The 19,997-nt window shown below is 47.1% G+C and overlaps 4 protein-coding genes across 5 annotated transcripts in view; all 4 read left to right on the top strand.

Annotated features, from left to right (window-relative positions):
- Positions 1–256: 256 nt before the first annotated feature.
- On the top strand, positions 257–3,619 carry HOXA7 (homeobox A7). Its single transcript, XM_086741547.1, has 2 exons — positions 257–734; positions 1,804–3,619. The coding sequence occupies exons 1-2, from the start codon at positions 359–361 to the stop codon at positions 2,082–2,084; spliced, it is 657 nt and encodes a 218-aa protein (XP_086597673.1). The 5' UTR covers positions 257–358; the 3' UTR covers positions 2,085–3,619.
- Positions 3,620–4,269: 650 nt separating this feature from the next.
- HOXA3 (homeobox A3) overlaps positions 4,270–19,997 on the top strand; it is a 45,946-nt gene continuing 30,218 nt past the window's right edge. The window contains exons 1-2 of one of the 2 annotated variants that reach the window (XM_086742567.1): positions 4,270–4,905; positions 16,989–17,093. The gene's annotated coding sequence lies outside the window, so the exon portion shown is untranslated. The remainder of the gene's footprint in view (positions 4,906–16,988; positions 17,094–19,997) is intronic. The other variant, XM_086742568.1, reaches the window with a different exon arrangement.
- Positions 8,860–11,348, top strand: HOXA6 (homeobox A6). The gene is made up of 2 exons (XM_086742577.1): positions 8,860–9,512; positions 10,960–11,348. Exons 1-2 carry the CDS (start codon positions 9,077–9,079, stop codon positions 11,217–11,219), a joined length of 696 nt encoding a protein of 231 aa, XP_086598703.1. The 5' UTR covers positions 8,860–9,076; the 3' UTR covers positions 11,220–11,348.
- HOXA5 (homeobox A5) lies at positions 11,495–16,094 on the top strand. The gene is made up of 2 exons (XM_086742576.1): positions 11,495–13,887; positions 15,006–16,094. The coding sequence occupies exons 1-2, from the start codon at positions 13,323–13,325 to the stop codon at positions 15,254–15,256; spliced, it is 816 nt and encodes a 271-aa protein (XP_086598702.1). The 5' UTR covers positions 11,495–13,322; the 3' UTR covers positions 15,257–16,094.

Below are 19,997 nucleotides of genomic sequence, written 5' to 3'. Positions count from 1 at the left end.
GTGCGTGTTTCCCTCCGAAGGGGGGGAGGGACGAAGCGGCTGGAGGGCGCTGCCGGGCGCGGCGGCGATGGCCCTGTCCCTGTATCTGGCCCTGTCCCCAGACCTGTCCCTGTCCCTGTTCCTGGCCCCGGCCCCGGCCCGTCCACGTCCGGGCACCGACGGGCCGCGGCCGGCACCACCTGTGAGGCGGGCGGGGATTGGCGGGCGGCGTCATATGACCGGTCACGTGCCCGCGGCAGCTCAGTCCAAAAGAAAATGGGGTTTGGTGTAAATCTGGGGGTGTAATGTTATCATATATCACGCTACCTCGTAAAACCGACACTGAAGCCTGCCGGACAACAAATCACAGGTCAAAATTATGAGCTCTTCGTATTATGTGAATGCGCTTTTTAGCAAATATACGGCGGGGGCTTCTATTTTCCAAAATGCAGAGCCTACTTCTTGCTCCTTTGCAAGCAACTCCCAGAGAAGCGGCTATGGACCAGGCGCGGGTGCCTTCGCCTCCTCCATGCCCGGCTTGTACAATGTGAACAGTACCATATATCAGAGCCCGTTCTCTTCCGGATACAGCCTGGGCTCTGATGCCTACAACCTGCATTGTTCCTCTTTTGATCAGAACATTCCCGTCCTCTGCAATGAGCTAACCAAACCCAGCTGTGAGAAAGCGGAGGAAAGCAACCTGCACAACCAAGCTGAGCCTAATTTCCGGATATACCCCTGGATGAGGTCTTCAGGTAGGGGCGAGCGGAGAGGGCTTGGAGCCGTGGCAGCCAGGCAAAGCGTGTCGCCAGAATTATACTGTCAGCACAGCCTTTATGGTTTTAATTATAGCCGAGGCGCCATTGCGTAGAAAGCCCGTGGCATTGTATGTAAATGAGTACCATAAAACTTTTTATTGCCCAATTAATGGGTTCTAGCCTCGTAAATTTATTTAACTCCATTTGCTATGGAATTTTAGCGTTGGGTGGATTTGCACTGTTTGCTGTAGAAACGTGGGGAGAGTTGGCTGCGGGCTCCCAGAGCCCCCCACGGGTAAGAGTTCCCCCTCTGCCGAAGTTGGGCGAGGGAGGAAAAAAAAAAAAAAAACCAACCCCGCTCGTTGGGGGAAGGCGGAGGGGAGAGGGGCGTTCAGGAGCAGGGGACGGGCTGCTGAGGGTTTTGCCAGCCCACGTTGCCGAGACGTGCCACTCGCGTCCCCCCTGCCCTTTCCACGGCGATAAGGATCTATAGAAATGCACTAAACAGGAAAACGGGGCGGGGGGGGGGGTGTTGGGGGAAGGCTGTGGGGGGAAGAGTGTGTGAAAAAGGAGAGGTCTCTTCTGGAGCTAAATGCGATGTATTGTTTACGATCCAGGCGGGGTGGAGGGGTGGGGGAGGGTGGAGGGTGCCCCCGACATTAAAATAAAATAAATACAGCTCAGCCTTCCAGCTTTTTATTTCCCCTTGCGAAACGTGAAGGTCTGGAAGGTTTTAGGGAAATGCATCGCCTGGAGGGGGAAAGTTCCTCCTCCCAAAAGCAATTTCCTCCCCCACCTCCTTTCCTGAATGCTTTCTCTCCACTTTTCCTAGGTCTCAAGCAACTTAATTTTTGCCCTGCCTGAGCAGGGCAGGTCTTGTGTCTGAAACGTCTTTGTTAGGGCAAAGCAGGGGGGCGGGTGGAAGCGAGAGAAGGGATCACTCACTCTCGCTCGGCCGCTTGTTGTTTGTTTATTTGTTTATTTTATTAAAAAAAAAAACTAAAACGAGAAAACTTTCCATTTATCTTCCTGCCTAACTCCTGGCCTTCTGTGTGTCTGCTTTCAGGTCCAGATAGGAAGCGAGGGCGCCAGACCTACACCCGCTACCAGACCCTGGAACTGGAGAAGGAATTCCACTTCAATCGTTATCTAACTCGGCGGCGGAGGATAGAGATCGCCCATGCCCTCTGCCTGACGGAGAGGCAGATAAAAATCTGGTTCCAAAACCGGAGGATGAAGTGGAAGAAGGAGCACAAGGAAGAGAGCTCCAGCACCCCGGCTCCCAACGAGCCCACGTCAGCAGCAGCCTCTGTCGAGAAAGTGGAAGAAGACGAGGAGGAGGACTAAGGAGTCCCACTCGAGGAAAGCGATCTCTTTAATATAATGTATGCACATGACAGTTGGAAAAGCTCCCTTTAAAGGAAAAAAAAAAAAGAGAGACACTTACTGGTTTTGTTATTAAAAAAAAAAAAATCGGATCCCTTTAACAATCATCTTGCAAGCGAGCGTTTGCAAACATGAGAACGTTTCTTGGGGTGGTTTTCCAGCTTTCTCTCCACTCTCCCGTGCTCCCCAAACCCGCCTTTGCCGAACTTTTCGGTAATATCTCCTAAGACATCCTACAATCATTTGGTTTTTCGTTCACCCAAACATGGGTGGGTTTGTCCAGGGGACGTTTCAGTGGGAGAACTGCTGCTTGCGCAGATAGCAAACCGTGACCTTCCGAAGTAACTACCTGACTCATCAGTCCCAATCATATGTAAGGGGAAAAGTGCATTAGGCTCACATTAAGAAAAACTACCTAATTTTAAATAAGTAGCTCTGCACTTCTATTTTTTTCTTTTTATTTTTTGTTAACTATTGTTAGAAAAGTATCATAACTAACAGCTACACTAACAAAAGGTTAAACAGTAAGTAAGGGGGGAAAAAAGATCTTTCACAAACCACTACAATCTACAGCAATGACTTGTACTACCTATTTTCCAGACTACCTATATATCTTGCTCCGCCTACCTATCTTCGAAAGTATACTGTATTTTAGTAGTCGAAAGAAGATAACATTACTAATGTGAATCGCAAAATGCTTTTAGAAATTTAAGTGTAGTCATTTGAAAAGCACGCGTCAAGAGCTTTGGTATAGAATTTGGTACCGAAAAGGCTGAATATATTTAAATTTAAAATAATATATTTATTCCAAAGCAATTATAAATGAAAACCATATGCTGCAATGTATCATTATTCTCGATTCTTTACTATTTCAAGTGAGGAAGCAAACACACGCTAATATTGTACAAAGCGGTTTAATATCTCCCGTTGGCTTCTACCTTCGTCTGCCTCTGCTAATGGCCGTTTTCTTATTCTGGGCTGATCTTACTCAATATCGCAGAAAGCGTTATTTTAAAAGTGAATTTAAATGACCATGTAACCACATTAAAAAAAAAAAACAAACACAACCCAACTGTTTGTCCTGATTATCTGAACGTGTTAATATGTAATACCGTGAATTTTCCTACAACAGCAGATACTGTATATTTGACCGATTTTATGTTTTACCATTTATATTCGTCTTGAAGCTCATTTGTAAGATCACATCATAAATTGGGAAGTATGTAATTAATTTGGAAACTTTGTAGCATGATGTATTGTTAAGACCTCTGTATAAATCCGTCTTGAAGGTTTGGCGAAAGTTTATTCAAAAATTGTATGTTACAATGTGTTTCGTTGTGTTCGTTGTGAACATTAGGCTATGCCTTGTAAGTATTGGAAGTGGAAAAAAAAAAATGTCTGTGAACTCTCTTTGGAAGTGATACCGTGTACAAGTATCTCCCACGATAAATGTGTTTTATGTTACACAGAAAATAAATATGCTTGTTGACAATGAATTGTGTTTCTTTATTAGGGAAACAGTTCGAAGGCAGCATCAAAAAATAATTTACACAGATAAATAAAGAAATTAGACCATATAAATCTTCCCCCCACCCCAATCCGAAGGCAAAAAAAAAAAAAATCCAAGGTGATGAATTGATAGGAATCAGTCAATTTCTCTATCTCGACTTCGTGGTATTTTTTTTTTCCCCTACTGCAGTTGATTAATAAAGCGGAAAGCCTTCTTTATGGGAGGGCTTCCTTCCACCGTGTTCCCGCGTCCTTCTGCAATCATAACCCCAGGCCGGGCGGCCGGCGATCAAGCCGAAATTGCATGCAGTGAAATAATATTTGGTAATGAATAGAAAGTGCGGTGGGAAACTTCCAAGGGTAAATTATCTGGTCGGGTAAGCGTGTGGTTTTGTGCCTGCGGCTTTCGGGGGGCGGGGGGTGTCAAGGTGGCATAAAAAAGGGAGAAAAATCCCCCCACTTTAGAAAAATGCATTATTTTGCCAGGTACCACGTAATGTCAAGGAGATCTAATATTTTCAATCTTTTTTTTCTTCTTTTTTTTTTAATAAAAATTTAAAAAAAAAAATCTCGCCCGAAAAATCCCTTTATTCGCCCGCGTAAATAGAGGTAGAACCAGAGCATCATTTGCGCAGAAGTTCCCTTTTTCTACCACGCTCCATTCCTGGTCAACGTACTAAATGTAATTTTAATAAAATTAGTGCAAACTCCAGGTCTTTAAAAAAACTCCAGAGCTGCCTCTGTGGTAAGATGGCGCCTCTCTAAGACCTGCCTCTTCTTAGTGATGAGGAAAAGGCCATAAATCCGTTGTTGTTTATGAAAATTTACAACTTTGCAATACAACTTTATGAGTTGTTCGGTTTTTCCATTGGTCGTTGTCGGTCATGTGGATGGTAACCGTGAACATGAACTTTTTTATAATTTCCCTTGCGAGAATAGAGCCGCATTCTTTTGCTGAGCTCTGTCCTGCTTCGGATCTCTCTGGCTTTCAATCCCCATTTCATTTGTTCTTTGTAAGGCAATAGTGAACAAAGTGTGCGGAGGTTCGGCATAAGCAGCCGCCTAGAACACAGATCCGGGATGGCAATTTCCAGTTCCCCCGCTGGAAGGTGTGGCATATTGGATTCAAAGCACTGGCGTGGCAGATTTTCAACTTGCAACCTGGCTAATTTCCTGCTTCTTCTGGCACCAAAAGGAGGGCGATTCGTCTCCTGTGCAGCCAAAGCGACAGCTGTCAAAGTCGCAGCGGCTCCTGTGAGCCAGAACCTAAAAGGTGAGAAATGTATATGACACTACCGTAAGCAGGGAAACATGGTTTAGTACGTTTAAATATTAGACATGTGCAATTAAACCAGATGGAAATGTTACCGACTAAAAATAGAGGTGGCTGTAGCTCAGTTGATTTCGACTTAACCAGTGCATGCAAAGAATATATGCCTAAATAAAATGTCTACTTTCTATTATTTAGCAAGGAAGCAGTTTATTTTTTTTTAAGAAGTTTATTTATGTTTGCATTTGCCGGGGGGTTGCTGTGTCGTTCAGGTTGTTTTCTAATAATTCAGGTTTACAGAATCAATCCGAGGGGGATTTTTTTTCCCCCAGCACGGGGGGGGGGGGGGGGGAACGTGGGGGTTTTTTTGTTGCTGTTGTTAATTTCTCAACACTAACTTAAAGTTCATTTGCGGCAGCTGAAATTTAAATATGATTTAATTCTAACTCTTTCAGAAAAAAAAAATCCAAAAAGCTAGCAGTTATCACAATGCCTCCTGGCTCCCTCGGCACATCCAGGGGAAAGGTTATCTAGAGACGGTGGTGGGGGAAAACAGTGCGAACGTGTCTTTGATTTTCTTTATCGGATCAAGCGCTGCCTGTAAAATCCCTGTGCCGTAGGTCCGTGGCGTTCCCCCCGTGGGCAGCTTGCGCGCCTCAGCTGCGCGGAGTGGGCTTTGCAGTGGATAAAACCGATTTCAGTGCCGGAGATTCCCCGCCCCCCCCCCCCCAATCTCTCTCAGTTTTCTCCTTGCTGTGAGTGTTACGGTGCGGCGCTGGGGCGGGGGGGAGCCGTGGCTGGCGGGCCGGTGCTCCGCGGTCGGTGCCGGAGGCGGGGGATGGGGAGGAGGAGAGAGGGGCCCTAGGGACGGCAACCCGAGGACCACCCCCCCCCCCCATCGTCGCCTCCCGGCTCCGGTCCCGTCTCCTCACGATGAAGGAGCGGCTGGGAGCGCTGGAAGGGTCGGGTGCCGGGCTGGTGGAGCGTGGCGTTGGCATTGCGGTACCGGCCGGACTGGGGCTGCGGCCAGCGCCGGATTATTTATTGCGGGGCCGGGAGTGCTCAGTGCTGCCACGGCGTGGTAAAACGGTGCAGGCGGGCGCGGAGCGGTCCCTGGGAAGAGCCCACATAAAAGACACACACGTACACACCAAAAAAAAAAAAAAAAAAAAAAAAAAGAGGGGGGAAAAAAAATCCTGCTTATCTTTTTATACGGAGCTCGCCCCTAAGCCAGCTACCGCGGCAGGGCCGGCTCTGCCGCCTCCCCTTGTGTGTCCGCTGTAAAATATCACAGTGGGAACCGGCTGGGGGCAAGGCTGGGGGGGGCGATCTGCCTGCATCCCACCGGCCTGGCTCTCAGCACCCCGCCAGTCTAAACAACGGTTCGCCTTGTTTGGATTAGGAGCTATTAGCCAAAGGTTGGTTGTGGTGACGCTGCCGAGCACGAGAAGGATTTGTAAGTGGTTTTAAGTCCGAGGAGAAGGGGGCTTTTAAGCTTAAGAGGGTAACTGCCCCCGCACCTGCGTCCGAGGATGGTGGGGCAGCCGGCCGGGTTTTCGGCGGGAGGAGGAAGGAGAAGAGCTTGGGGAAGGAGGTGTCGGGAGTACGGGGAATTCGGCAACCGAATAAAAGGCGGACGAAATACGCGCGTATCGCCAAGTGGGACTTCGTGGCGGCGGCGAAACGCGGCGGCTGGCTTTCTGCTTTCCTGGGTGTGGGAAGGGGGGAAACTGCAGAGAAATGGGTCCCGGCAGAGCTGGAGGGGTCACAAATTATTGTAATTCGGGAGTTTTCTGCTGGTAGGGGGAGGAGCAGAGAAGATGCCTGAATGTGACCGAAGCGGAGATTGTAGGGTAGATTTTTTCAGCTGTCACTGTAACTACTCTCATACCACCCGGCTGGGCAAACCCGCACATCTCATCCCTTTTCATATTACGGCATCAGCGAATAAATGTTTACGCCGCCTGCGGTCCGGCTTTCGGCAGTTTGAATCGGACGCTAACAGTAACTTGAAAGAGAGGAAAGAAACAAAAAGTAAAAGAGAGGAAACAAAACAAATCAGCCTGTAACTGATACTATAAAATGTAAATACAACTAAGCCCTGCGCGATTTTTTTTTTTAACTTCAGTCTCTCTGTGATGGATTCGAAAAAAAAAAAAAAGATGGCCTGGCCACAACTTTTTAAAGTAGGGCCGGTGGGTTTCGCGTGTCCCGAGCATTCTTTTTTTTTTCACAGCGCGTTTTCGTTCTGACCTACTTTGGCGAAAATCTGCTCTTTTAGAAACCAATTCGTATTTAGAAACCTCCTCGTATTTAGCGTGCCGTGAGCTTGTTTGCTGGTGTTCCCTCCTTTTTTTAACTCTATTCGCACAAAGTTTAAAAAAAAAAAACAACTTTTTTTTTTTTTTTTCCTGGAGAAGGCTGGCTTTCAGGAAAGACGTCTTTCCGAAATGACCTCCCAAAGCATGCAGCCAGCGAGCTGTAATGGCTGTAATTCTACCAGGTGTGTTTACGGATTAGCCGTGCCGAGGAGGTTAAGGAAGTTGGGAGAGAAAAAAAAATAATTGGAGGCAATCAACATCTGAATGTGAAAGTCCAGCTGAGACTGTGAACAATACAAACTATTGTGGAGAGATGTTTTAACTCACTACTGTTTTATAGGTATCGTAATCTACCCCCGGAAATGAGACAAATAGCCTCCCAACAACAACAAAACTCTCCTTTGAAAACTGCTTTAGAAAAGGGGGCTCCCACGAATGTCGCTTTCCGTCAGAGCGTGTTTAAAATTAGGTGGTTCAATCTGTTGTAATGGGCACGGATTATGAGTAAACACGAGTTGGAGTAAGCAACCTCATGTTATCTGCGGGCACTGCAGGGTTACGGCTGAATTAAAAGCGTCTCAGCGAATTTCATCAGCACTGTTACTGATGAAACTGCTACTGATGTTACTGTTATTGTCCCTGCCCTGGGCCAAGAATTATATTTCCGCTATGGGGTAACTGCCATATTGAAAAATGAAGGTGGAAATGTTTGTTTCATAGTGGTTTGTTGCTTTTTTTTTTCACTCTCTTAAAGACACACATCCGCGTTTAATCGAATTATTCGCAGCACCAACGAAACCGATTGGCTTCCGCTGACTCATTAAGGGAGCTATATTAATTAGGAATAGTCTTACTGGCTAGGTTTTGAATTTGAATGTTTGATTCCGGCGGGGGGAGACTCGGGGAGAAGAAACACGTGGAATTTTCTCTGGACTGCCTGGGGGGCGCTGGGAGCCCACCGAGCCCTTCCCGGGGCCTTTTCGGACCCTCGGTGAGAACCAAAAATCCCCCTCCCCAGAAGGCCGCCGTTTCCTGCCCCAGCCGCAATCTCCGAGCTAATGACGGGGGGATGTTCATTAAGAGAGGAGACCTCTTCAACGCGGGACGCGTTAGGCTCTCACAAAAGCCGTGTTCGGCGCTGAGGCGGGATCCCCGATATCTGGAGGGAAGCCTCAGTGGAGGGGTGATTTCGGGAAAAAAAAAAAAAAATCGCCTAAACACTCCTGGATGCGGTTGTGCCATCGCGGTGGGAAAATGGAGAGAGGCCGGGCAGCCCCCCTCGCAGCGCTCCCCTGCCCCATTCCCTTATTCACTCCCCTGCAAACCCCCCCCCCGTCCCCAACCCACAGCATCCTCTGCCAGCGGAGAGCCGGGGCGGGGGAGCTGCTCGCCCACCTCACCCGCGGGGCTGCGCAGCTCCCTCGGGGGCCAGCTTTTAAGGACACCCCCCTTACACACACCTCTCTCCGCCTGGGGTGTGTAGGGGGGTCCCCCATCCGCCGCCGTCACGATGCCTGCTCCCGTAGGGAATTCTTACTACTATTATTGTTATTATTATTGTTGGAATATTTTTTTTCCTCGGGAGGGGCGGCGCCGGCCTGGGGGCGCGGCCGGTCCCCGCGGGGCGGCGCGGCGGGGCCGGGGCTACCGGTAAGTTGGCGGCGGCGGCGGCCCCGGGGGAGCGGACGCCGCGCGCGCTCCCATTGGCCGCCCCGCCGTCAGCTGCTCCTATTTTCTGCTGTCGCTTTTGGCGCTCGGCCATCCAGAAACAAACCACTTCGATGACTCCTAATAGTTATCGCCAGATGTACTAATACACAACAAATCACGGTCCGGGAGAGGGGGAAGAGCAAATGAGTTCCTATTTCGTGAATCCCACTTTCCCGGGGAGCCTGCCCGGGGGCCAGGACTCTTTCCTCGGGCAGATCCCCCTTTACCCGGCGGGCTATGATGCTCTCCGGCATTTTCCGGCTTCCTACGGGGCAAGCAGCCTCCAGGACAAGACTTACACCTCACCTTGTTTCTACCAACAGTCCAACACCGTCATTGCTTGCAACCGGGCTTCCTATGAGTACGGAGCCTCTTGTTTTTATTCGGACAAGGAAATGGGTAGCCCCTCTCCCTCCAGCAGTGGCAAGCAGAGGGGGCCCGGGGACTACCTGCCCTTTTCTCCCGACCAACAGTACAAAAGCAGCGGCGGCCAAGCCAAAATTGTAAATGACGAAGGCATCGACCGGAAGTACACGAGCCCTGTTTACCCCTGGATGCAGCGGATGAACTCCTGCGCTGGTAAGGCGTTGGGTGCAATCAAGGGGGGGGGGTGGGGAGGGGAGAGGAAAAGTTAATTTCCCCGAGATATTTTTTGTTTGGTTGGTTGTTTTGGGGTTTTTTTTTTGTTTGTTTTTGTTCTTATATGAAGTCCAGACTGCTGGAAAGACGCTGTTCCTGACAGGGCAGGATGCAAAGTGAAACCTTCCCAGGCTGTTTTAGACCTGGCGTGTTGGCACCCTGGGAACGGTGACCCGAGAGCCCAGCTTGTAGGTCCGTTGGTGAAAGTGACTGAGGAGTCCTTAGGAAGCAGGCAAAAAAAAAGAAAAAAAAAAAAGAAAAAAAAAAGGGGGGGGGTAAAAAAAAGGAAACAACAGCAACAAAAAAAAAAAAAAAGGAGAAGAGCGGTTTTACCACTTTCCCAAAGCCATCCCAAAGCCTCTGCTCCCCTCCTTCATAGTATTCACGCAGGGAACATGCCCTCTGTGCCGAGGACCCCACGCGTTCGTGGCACATTCCTCCTCGCCCCCTTCCCCCCCCGCTCATTACCCTGGAAAGGTTGGCCATCGAGAGCACGTTGCTGGGGCCGTGGGCGCACTTCCATGGCATCGCAGATTTTCTCTGACTCGCGAGTGAACTTCGCATAAATGAACCATTCTGTCCGAGAGTGGTGCTGGGGGGGTGGGTCCGGGGGGGGCGGGTGTGTGTGCTGGGGTGGCACTTATTTTCCATAAACCCATATTAAGACGTTTACTTCCAGCGTTTGCTAATGACTACCCTGCTCTCCCCTCCTCCCGAGTTTACATTTGCTGGACCGTGGGTCACATTTCTTTTCTTTTTTTTTTTTTTTTTTTTTTTAAACTTTTAGCGATACCATTCTGATGCTGCTTTGCATGGGAGGGCAATAAATTCCGGAGCAAATGGCGAAGGCTATTCTATGATTTGTAGCTGATGTCTATAATTATACCTAAATTACAGACCCTCTACAGTCACAGCCATGGCAATAGAGCGTGTTTGTGTAAACACACCCGCATGTGCGCGCACACACACGCGAGCACACACGCGCGTGCAGCGCCCGGATTGCGCACACGCGTGCGTGTGCGCACAGGCTCCCAAAGCGCGGAGGGCAGACGCTGCGCAGCCATTCTCATGGGCGCTACCTCCTTCACTTGCCCTGGGTCCTTAGGTCCACCTTAAAGCTCCTTTGTGTCCCAGTTGCCCCACTGCCACCCTCAGCATGCTACACATCCGCATTTACAGCTAGGCAGGCACGAGAAAAGGAAAAGAGGGACAAAAAAAAAAAAAAAAAAAAAGCATCCTCCAGGAAACCAGAGCAGCTCCCCCCTCTCGCCCCCCCTCCTTTCCTGTGATTTTGCCTGCAAAAAGAGGCAGAATATAGTAACCACTCTTTCTGGTCTGAAATCACTGGGCCCTGTCCAATGCGATCGTTTTGTCTTTACTTCTACAGGTACAGTATATGGAACTCATGGGAGACGAGGGAGGCAAACTTACACCAGATACCAAACGCTAGAGTTAGAGAAGGAATTTCATTTTAACAGATACTTAACCCGAAGACGACGTATTGAGATTGCAAACGCTCTCTGCCTTACTGAACGCCAGATTAAAATATGGTTTCAAAACAGGCGGATGAAATGGAAAAAGGAAAACAAATTCATAAATTCCACACAGCCCAGCAGCGAAGAAACAGAGGAAAAGTCAGGGGAGTAGAACCATATTTAATAAACGCTACCAGGCCTTTCCTTAGTGCTATTATTATTTATTTTATGTTCCTTCTGCTACTAAAATCCTGTAAGTTTGTCACCGTCTATTAATTCCCAAAAGGCTTGGTTAAAAGATGTACGTTTGCGATCATCTGTGACTTTAATATATATGGAAGTCCTAGCTTTCGAGCTACAGGCATGTATGTATATAACAACCTTTCTGAAGAGTAGATGGCTTTGCTTAAAGTATTAGAGAAATAGCGCAGATTTTTTAATATTTGAGGTGAACATCTGCGTGTGGGTGAGTGTCCCTGGTATGCCTGTGTGAGAAGAGATAAGCGAGTTTTGTTCTGTGTTTGTTTTTTTTTTTTTAATTATAAATATTCGTATTGTAGATATACGAGACATTTTAGAAAAACTTGGCTTTGTGCTTTTTCTAACTCCCGCTATGTCGGGCCGTCTCATTCTGCTGTGTTTGGGAGCTTATGGTCTGCATGGGGAGAAAAAAAAAAAAAAAAAAGAGTTTTAGGCATGTTAAAGATATTTAAACAACAAAGAGAAGAAAAATCCTCTTTAAAAAATCGTGGTTTGAAACCCTGGGTATAAACTTGCAGTTAAAGCGAAGATTAATTGCAGGGAGATTTTTTTTTTTTTTAATGCCGCTGAACGGCTTAATCTGCACTAATAGTATTCAAGTAAAAGCTCGGCTTTAAACTTCAGGGGAAGTGAGGGAAGAGGTTTCTAAGCGGGCGAATTTCTGTGGCTCCCATTGAGCTTACACTGAGGTTTCGGTGAGCTCTGCTGTACACTGAAGGGGGTTTGAGTTATGGACTACATTTCTCGGGGCGACGAGGGTTTGGGTCGATTTTTTTTTTAATTTATATTTTATTTTATTAAAAGGGAAATATCTGTTTTGTTAACTCGGGGATCTTCTTCCCCGATTGTGTGGTATCTTAATTCGCGCTGGCATTTCTTAGCACTGGGGGAAAAAAAAAAAAAGATACTATTAAAAAAAAGTAGCTGCTATAAAATGCTTCCACTTCGAGTTCTGTTTAAGTAAAAAAAAAAAAAAAAGCGCAGCGAAAATATTTCTTAATGTAGACGTTATATCTCTCTATGTTATATTGTATGTGCATGAGTGTGCGTGTGAAGCTGTGTACAAATACTCTTGTATACGCATCAAGGCTCTTTTGTTCAGAAGGCAGCTCAGTTTGGGCGGCCGCTCTTAAATCTTTTAAAAGCCAAACCTGGGAAAATCCTAATGCAAAATGGCTACCGCCGCGTTTAGAGGTGGTGTGTTGTTTGTTCGGTTGGTTTTGTTCTGTCCGAGAGCGGAAAAAACAACGGTGGCCGTAAAGCTGCCTGGAATTTGACGCCCTAGTTGGGAAAGCGCTGCGCGATGTTTTTCTCTTTCGTGGGTACCTGCCGTTGCAGACCGACAGGACTTGAGTGCCTCTCGAAACCTCCGGCGCCGGAAAATGGGGGAAAAAACCTCACACCCTACAACATCTATAGATAGGTATGGAAGGGAGATGAGCGCTGCCAGCATCCGAGAACGAACGATGTACACGGTGTAAAAAAGCCCCGCACGGAGCAGGCGAGAGGCGCAGAGCTGAGCGCTCTCCGGCCGCCGGGCAGGGGGAACCGGCCCCGCCGCCCCTGCCGCCCGCTGCCACCGCCGGCGCCGCCGCCCCCGCTCGGCTCCGCGCCGTTCCGCGCCGTTCCGCGCCGCCGTCGGGGTCCGTCACCCCGGGCCGACCCCGCGGGGCCGCCGCCATCCCCCGCGCCGCCAGCGGGTGGCGCTAGAGGCCGGCGGACGGGCGGGCGGCGGCGGCGGGGGCGCGCGGCGGCGGCGCGCCCCGGGCTGCCCGCGCCCTCCCAGCTCCCCCACCCGCGCGCGCGTTTACCTCTAGAGGTCATCCGGCAGGATTTACGACTGGACAACAAAAGCACGTGACGCGGAGCCGTACCCCATATTTGGGTGCCTACGTAGGAGGGAACCGAGTACATGTCCCAGTCATTTCCATAATTCATCATAAATTGTGCAAGGGTGCTATAGACGCGCAAAACGAGCGAGAGCCACAAATCAAGCACACATATCAAAAAACAAATGAGCTCTTATTTTGTAAACTCATTTTGCGGTCGCTATCCCAATGGCCCGGACTACCAGTTACATAATTATGGAGATCACAGCTCGGTGAGCGAGCAATACAGGGACTCCGCCAGCATGCACTCCGGCAGGTACGGATACGGCTACAATGGCATGGACCTCAGCGTCGGGCGCTCTGCTTCCACCCACTTTGGTGCCAGCGAGAGACCCCGCAGTTACCCGGCCAACACCACCTCTGCCTCGACAGAGCCCAGGTACAACCAGCCCGCCGCGGCTTCCCACTCGCCTCCCCCTGACCCTCTGCCCTGCACCGCCGTGGCCGGGTCGCCTGCCAGTGAGAGCCACCACGGGGTGAAAAACTCCCTCGCCAACTCCACCAGCACTTCGTCCAATTCCAGCAGCAGCAGCACGCACATCAGCAGGGACGGGGTTGGCACCTCGTCTGGGACTGAGGAAGACACTCCAGCAAGCAGCGAGCAGGCGAGTGCCCCGACCGACCAAAGCACAGCCCAGCCTTCACAGCCCCAGATCTACCCCTGGATGCGAAAACTGCACATAAGTCATGGTAAAGCTAATATCCTCTTCTTTCTTTATTTCTTTGGAGGGGAAAAAAAAAAAAAAGAAATAAAAAAGGAAAAAAAAAAGGAGTATTTGATGTAAATCGGGTGGCTGTGCCGGGGAGAAGGGGATAGGAGGGCGTGAGAGCGGGCAGACTCCGCGCACAGTGCAACTCTGCTCGCAGGGAAGCACGCTCCCTTCTCCGGGCGAGCCCCCCACCAAAAGAAAAAAAAAAAAAAGAAAAAAAAAAAAAGAAAAAAAAAGAAAACAAAAAAGCCAAATCCCAACAATAAAAAAAAAAAAACACCCCACCCTGCCCCAAAATCCACCGCCCGCCCGGGTCCCAGAACCGGCCCCGGTGGGCAACGGGGGAGCAGAAAGCGCCTTCCTGAAAGGGGAAATCGGGAGCAGGGGCCGCTTCTGGCTCTCCTCTGGAAGGGGGAATCATCCAGTGGGAACGGCGCGGCTGACCCCATTTATTTTCCCGAGCCGTATGAAAAAGAGAATAGGAGAGGGCGAGAAGGGCAGTTTTCACTGCTGGGAAGCCGTGGGGGAGGGGGGGAGGAGGGTAGAGGCGAGTCGCCCCAAACTCCGGGGGAAGAGAGGCTTGAGGGGCGCGGGAAACGGACCAACTTTCAGCCCCGGGGTAGCTGCCCTGCCCTGGCTGCCTGGGGAGCGGCCGGAGGGCTCGCTGCCTCCCAGACCCTTCCCCAGCTCAGCCGTGGGAAAGGGCTGCACACGCTTCAAGCTTTTGCTCTCCCAGCCCTGAAAACCCAGCCAGGAGCACAGACATATTCCAAAACGGTTTATCTGGGAGAGGCGGGGGGAGGACGGACGTGGGGAATTAGCCTTAAAAAAAAAAAAAAAAAAATTCAACAAAAAAAAATCGAACCCCAAATCCAAGTGAAAACTTACCGAGACCACCAAATCCCCCTCCCCCAAGGCTTTCCTAACAGGGGATGAAGGGGGGGGAAACTTGTTGAGCGTTCATCCAAACCAGAAACAAACCCTAACAGGACTGAGAATAACGGTCCCGGGTCGCTGGTAGCTGCGGTAAGACATGAAGGCTCCGAGTGGCTGCTGAGAATCTAAATCCTGTACTTTTTTTTTTTTTTTTTTTTCCAGACAACATAGGGGGACCAGAAGGGAAAAGGGCTCGGACTGCTTACACCCGCTATCAGACCTTGGAGCTGGAAAAGGAATTTCACTTCAATAGATACCTGACCCGCAGAAGAAGGATTGAAATAGCACATGCTCTTTGCCTCTCAGAGAGACAAATAAAGATCTGGTTCCAAAACAGGAGAATGAAATGGAAAAAGGATAATAAGCTGAAAAGTATGAGCATGGCAGCTGCAGGAGGGGCATTTCGTCCCTAAGCATTTGATCAATTAAAAGTACTGAGCAGTATTAGCTGACCCTGCGTCTCATGTCAGTACTAAGTTGACTTTCTAAAACTTCCTTGTGTTACTTCTGTGAAGAAACCCTGTTCTTGTCGCCCTTATTCATCTTTTAATCATGAGCCTGTTTATTACCATTCTCTCGCGTGTATAAGTAGATCTGCTTTTATCGTACATTTCTTTGTCTCGAATGGCTTTGTCTTGAAAAAAATAATAGATGTTTTAACTTATTTATATGAAGCGAGCTGTGTTACTTGAAGTAACTGTTAAAACAAAACTAAACTAAACAAAAAAAAAAAAAGAAGAGGAAAAAGGAGAGAAAAAAAAAAAAAAAAGGAAAGAGAGAAATAAACCCTCCCCTGGTTTAGTACAAATGTTATGTGTTGCACTCAACCTGCTTAACTGTGCATGTGTGGTCAAGTGTTAATGTCTGTATAGCTCCAAGCTGTTAAAAATATTTTTATTCAAACTACCTATATAATTCCTGTGTAATTAATGCTGTTGTAGAGGTGAAATGATGAAATCAACGGAACTTGTCCTACGTGTAGTGAATAGTGAATCTGTGACGAAAACTGTGATTCCAAGCAGTATGTCCTTGCTGTGCCTTTGTATATGACTCTTTGCACGAACTCTTAGAAGTGGCTCTTATTAAGCGCAGCTTCTGTGATGTATGTTTTTTTGTGAACAAAATTACAAATATAGTCAAAGTCTGGCTGTTTGAGCAAACTGTGATCAGCTTTTTTTTTTTTTTTTGTATTTGTTTTTAAAAAAACTGACTGGAAATCAACAAAAAAAATAAACTTTCTATTGTAAAATTTTCGTGATCTGGTTTGTGCAAAGCAAGAAGTTGTGTTTCCTGATTTGCCTCTTACCGAAAAAAAAAAAAATTAACCCGTGCGGAGCTTGTAATACTATTTTACCTGGCTCCTGCTGCACGTTGCAAATGGTAGATGCTGCGATTGTCCGCTACTGGTATTTTTAATTGAAAGTTTGACCGTAAGTTCCTCCTTACTGGTTTCTCGCTAGTTGGAAAGCTGCATCGCAGGACCATAATCAACACCCTTTGTGGGTGAATCAGCTGTTAGCTGTTTGCTGATGGGGGGGAGGGAGGGGGCAAAACAAAACAAAACTAAACAAAACCCAACCATGTGCTTTGTTAAAACACGCTGCTAACTCCAAGACGCGTTTGCATCTCTCTAGAATTTCTCCTGTGGCTTCATTAAGTGTATTTGCAGGACAGCCACGTCCGAGCCCTCTGTGTCTATTAGTAACCCTCGCTAGGCACAATCCCACTTTTGCCCCTTTAAAGATTTTAAAAATTTTCTTCACTACCATTAGTTTGCTATAAACGTAATGTTACTTACCCCGTCAGAGCTTGAATGGTTAACTCCTCTGAGCTTCTAAGAGCAACTAAAGATTTGCACATTTACTGACTGGTTACATTGATGCCTTCCCTTAAAAGTTATAAAACAGTAAACTTTATAAGCCCCAGTTCCGGCTATATGACATTTGAGTGCCAAATGAATAGGGTTTTGTCTATGAATTAGATCGTAAAATCATCCATAGCACAGACAGATAGGCTCACTGGCTATAAAAAGTCACGTGGTGCCATTAAAGTAAGTTTTATGGTTTTGGGGAGTTGACATCCAACATTATATACCACATAACATATAATCTCACTGACGCTGGACTTCATTTGACTCTTTTGCAGGCTACGTGTGCCTCCTGGCCATTCAAATTGTCAGGTTTAGGGACAGAAGTATCCAAACCACAAGGTCTCAGTACTGTATGAAAAATGGCTCCTTGCAAGTCAAAGGTAAGTTTTGTGCACAAGTTCCTTAAAAGTTTATTTGTACAGTGGGGAAGCCGAGGCTCCTGCTCGCTCTCGCTGCCTCTCGCCTCTCTCTCTCTTTCTCTTTCTCTTTCCTTTCCTCTCCGCCCGGAGCTTTTCAGGACGGTCCCAGCGAGCCAGAGAGGCAGGATCAACCACTAATGATCCAGGTTGCGCTGCAGCACTCCCCCCCTACCCCTAAACCCTGCACTGGCAGCAGCTAGCTCTCTATTTTAGCGATCAAATCAAAGTAAACCACAATAAGCGACTCTGGCAGAGATGGATTTTGGGGCCTAGCTTTAATCACTTTGACTACCGCAGAAGATAATTACTTCCTTTGCTCCAATAGACTCTCCAAGTTTGGAGAGGTTTTGTTTAGCAAAGAGTAGTTACTGCAGGCGATTAAAAAAACCCGAGAAACAAAATAGATAGGGCTTGATAATATCTGGGCACTGTCTTATGAAGGCATGATAGAGTTGGAGGCGTGCTGATATGGTAATAATCTTTGGATTGGTGAAATATGTTGAGCATCAGACCTGGTATTAAAATGGCACAGACTGTACTGGAGTGCTTGAGATTCCTGTTTTCCGCATTAGGTTGTTCAGAGAGCTTTAGCTATGTGTATATGTCCATCTGCGAGCGCGTGGTGTGTTTTGGGGATGTGCATTTATAATGTCGCTGTAAGTTTTTCCAGATCCCATATGGAATTGCATAAATATAAATATGTTTAAATTATGTGCGCCTGTGCATGCATGTACAAGTCGATGTGTACACCTGTATAAAGCAGTGCACATATATACACGTGGCTAATATCTGTGTATTTATGTGTACAAAGGATGCGTCTGCATGTATACATATATATGTTCCTGTGATGGCTTTTTGTTTTTTAGCGAATCAATTGACTGTAACTTGTAGCATTAATACAAGAGACTACAGGTCATTAGAGTGCTGCAAATTATGAAATACAGGCTTGGTTTATTGAAGACCATAAATATCCCCCTAGCTTTGCTCTCTCCCCCTCTGCCTTCTATTGCTGGCTGCCATTGTGGGGTAGGCCCCAGCTGCGTGTTTACTTCAACATTCTTTTTATTTAAGTGGACTGTTCTCACTAGAGTGTGATTACTCAGCAATAAACTTTATGGCCGGATTTAACTTTAGTCTTTGAATTTCCAGGACTTGAATGAAAGGGTGAAAGGAACTCTGTCTTTCTCTGGGTAGCATTAAGGCCTGATCCTTGCCCTCAGAACTGTTGCTTACGCAAGTGATCTCGGGGGGTGCAGACCAACTAGTTAGGGGCTAGGGAAGAAATTAGAGAATTGCTTACAAAATGTGTGTATATATATCTCCAAACCAGCTGTGAGTATCTTTCTCTGCTCAGGTTCGGAGTAGCACGGATTCAGCAGATTGCATTGTTTTCCTTCCTATGCCGTAAACTCAGGTTTGATGTGAGCTGGGAGATGGGCTTTGTTTTATTTCGCTAGTGCTATCCTGTTTGCATGCAGCAGTTCAGGCTGTATCTGTTACTGTGAGCAAAAATGATAGAAAGGCACAGGGGTACAGGAGGGTAAGGTTGTTGTGTACCTCTACAAGGTCTGCACATTGCCGGGTGTTCCCTATTTTTAATTTATTTGCCTTTAATGTTGAAGAAACAGCAGTATGTGAGGTTGACTCAGCTCAAAGACCTCACCGTTTTACAAATATTTAATATGTAGAGTCAGCCCCCTATGTAAGATAAATGGGGTCTGAAGCCTTTGTGTCTGTGTATCCTTCCTATGAACACTAAACAAACACATATGCATATATTTTATATTTTAAAAATGGGAATGGCTTTAAAAGTGCATATCCAAATGCACATTTGAAAATAATTTCCATAATAAACAGCTGGAGATTTTATAGTACACTAGCTGTAACATTTTTGTCAATAGGAATACCAGAAAGTTATATATGATAGGCATGTATTATATTATATTATATACCATAAAATTTTATCGTTTGAGGCAAAGGCATGAAAACCTTTTAAAAGTTTGGGCTTCATTTATGTACGAGTTCTTTTCCAAGGAAACCCTTTCGCTTGTAAAGGAGAATGATACCAGAGACAAACTGTTCGCGATTACTCAACATTCAACAACACTGCGTTATCCAAATTATCTAGCAAATAGACAAACACACACGCACGCCCGTTTGACTGACAATTTAGGAATCTGGGTATCACCGCGGATCGTATTTTTTCATTGTCTAGAACAAAAATATTTACTACCACGTATTTTCACTTTTTTGACCGTGGCTTCCGGAGCATGTAAAGTAGTGTACAGAGATTCAAAAATATCCCCCAAAGCCACAAGCATATATATCCACCCGTACTGCAACAAACTCTGTTGTAACAACAAAAGAAAGTTAGCTGGAAATGACAGCTTCTCCGTATTTCTGGCCCTGCCCTGTCCTAAGCAGGACAGTTGAAGCCATTCAAATCCAGAAATGCATTAAGATTTTCTAATCCGCTTTGAAATTTGAAATTCAAACCACCCCAGACAGCCGAACTCCACCAAAATATTCCCAGGTCCTAATTGTTTTCCGAGGGAAAATGTCATGGAGAATAATCGCCGGGAATCAGGAGAGAGGTCTTATCTGTGCACATTATTTTTCTGCTGTGGTTGGGGGATTATTGCGTGAGAGTTTGTTTTACTTCAGGCATGGCAAGCGGCGTTCTGCGATTTGAAATATAGTTTACCTAATCCTTTGAAATAAATACTTGAGTGTAGTGTGTCATGTCTCAGCGTAAGGCCAATTAAAGATTAGGCAACTCTCTTAATGTCTGTAACTAGTGACTTCGCAAGTCATAACTTTCTCTAAACCAGAAATGTAACAATCCGGTGGAAAGTCATCCGTAAA

This window comes from Chlamydotis macqueenii, chromosome 2, assembly GCF_036417535.1.
Source record: "Chlamydotis macqueenii isolate bChlMac1 chromosome 2, bChlMac1.mat, whole genome shotgun sequence".
NCBI classification, from domain to species: Eukaryota; Metazoa; Chordata; class Aves; order Otidiformes; family Otididae; genus Chlamydotis; species Chlamydotis macqueenii.
Note: the sequence above shows the minus strand (reverse complement) of the source record. Positions and strands in the feature narration are given on the sequence as shown.

What these genes read in the sequence shown, in the direction of transcription:
- HOXA7 (XM_086741547.1), top strand. Translation starts at nt 359, where the DNA reads ATGAGCTCTTCGTATTATGTGAATGCGCTTTTTAGCAAATATACGGCG. An exon ending in CCCCTGGATGAGGTCTTCAG is followed by an intron (nt 735 to 1,803) that starts GTAGGGGCGAGC and finishes GTCTGCTTTCAG; the next exon opens with GTCCAGATAGGAAGCGAGGG.
- HOXA6 (XM_086742577.1), top strand. Translation starts at nt 9,077, where the DNA reads ATGAGTTCCTATTTCGTGAATCCCACTTTCCCGGGGAGCCTGCCCGGG. An exon ending in GCGGATGAACTCCTGCGCTG is followed by an intron (nt 9,513 to 10,959) that starts GTAAGGCGTTGG and finishes TTACTTCTACAG; the next exon opens with GTACAGTATATGGAACTCAT.
- HOXA5 (XM_086742576.1), top strand. Translation starts at nt 13,323, where the DNA reads ATGAGCTCTTATTTTGTAAACTCATTTTGCGGTCGCTATCCCAATGGC. An exon ending in AAAACTGCACATAAGTCATG is followed by an intron (nt 13,888 to 15,005) that starts GTAAAGCTAATA and finishes TTTTTTTTCCAG; the next exon opens with ACAACATAGGGGGACCAGAA.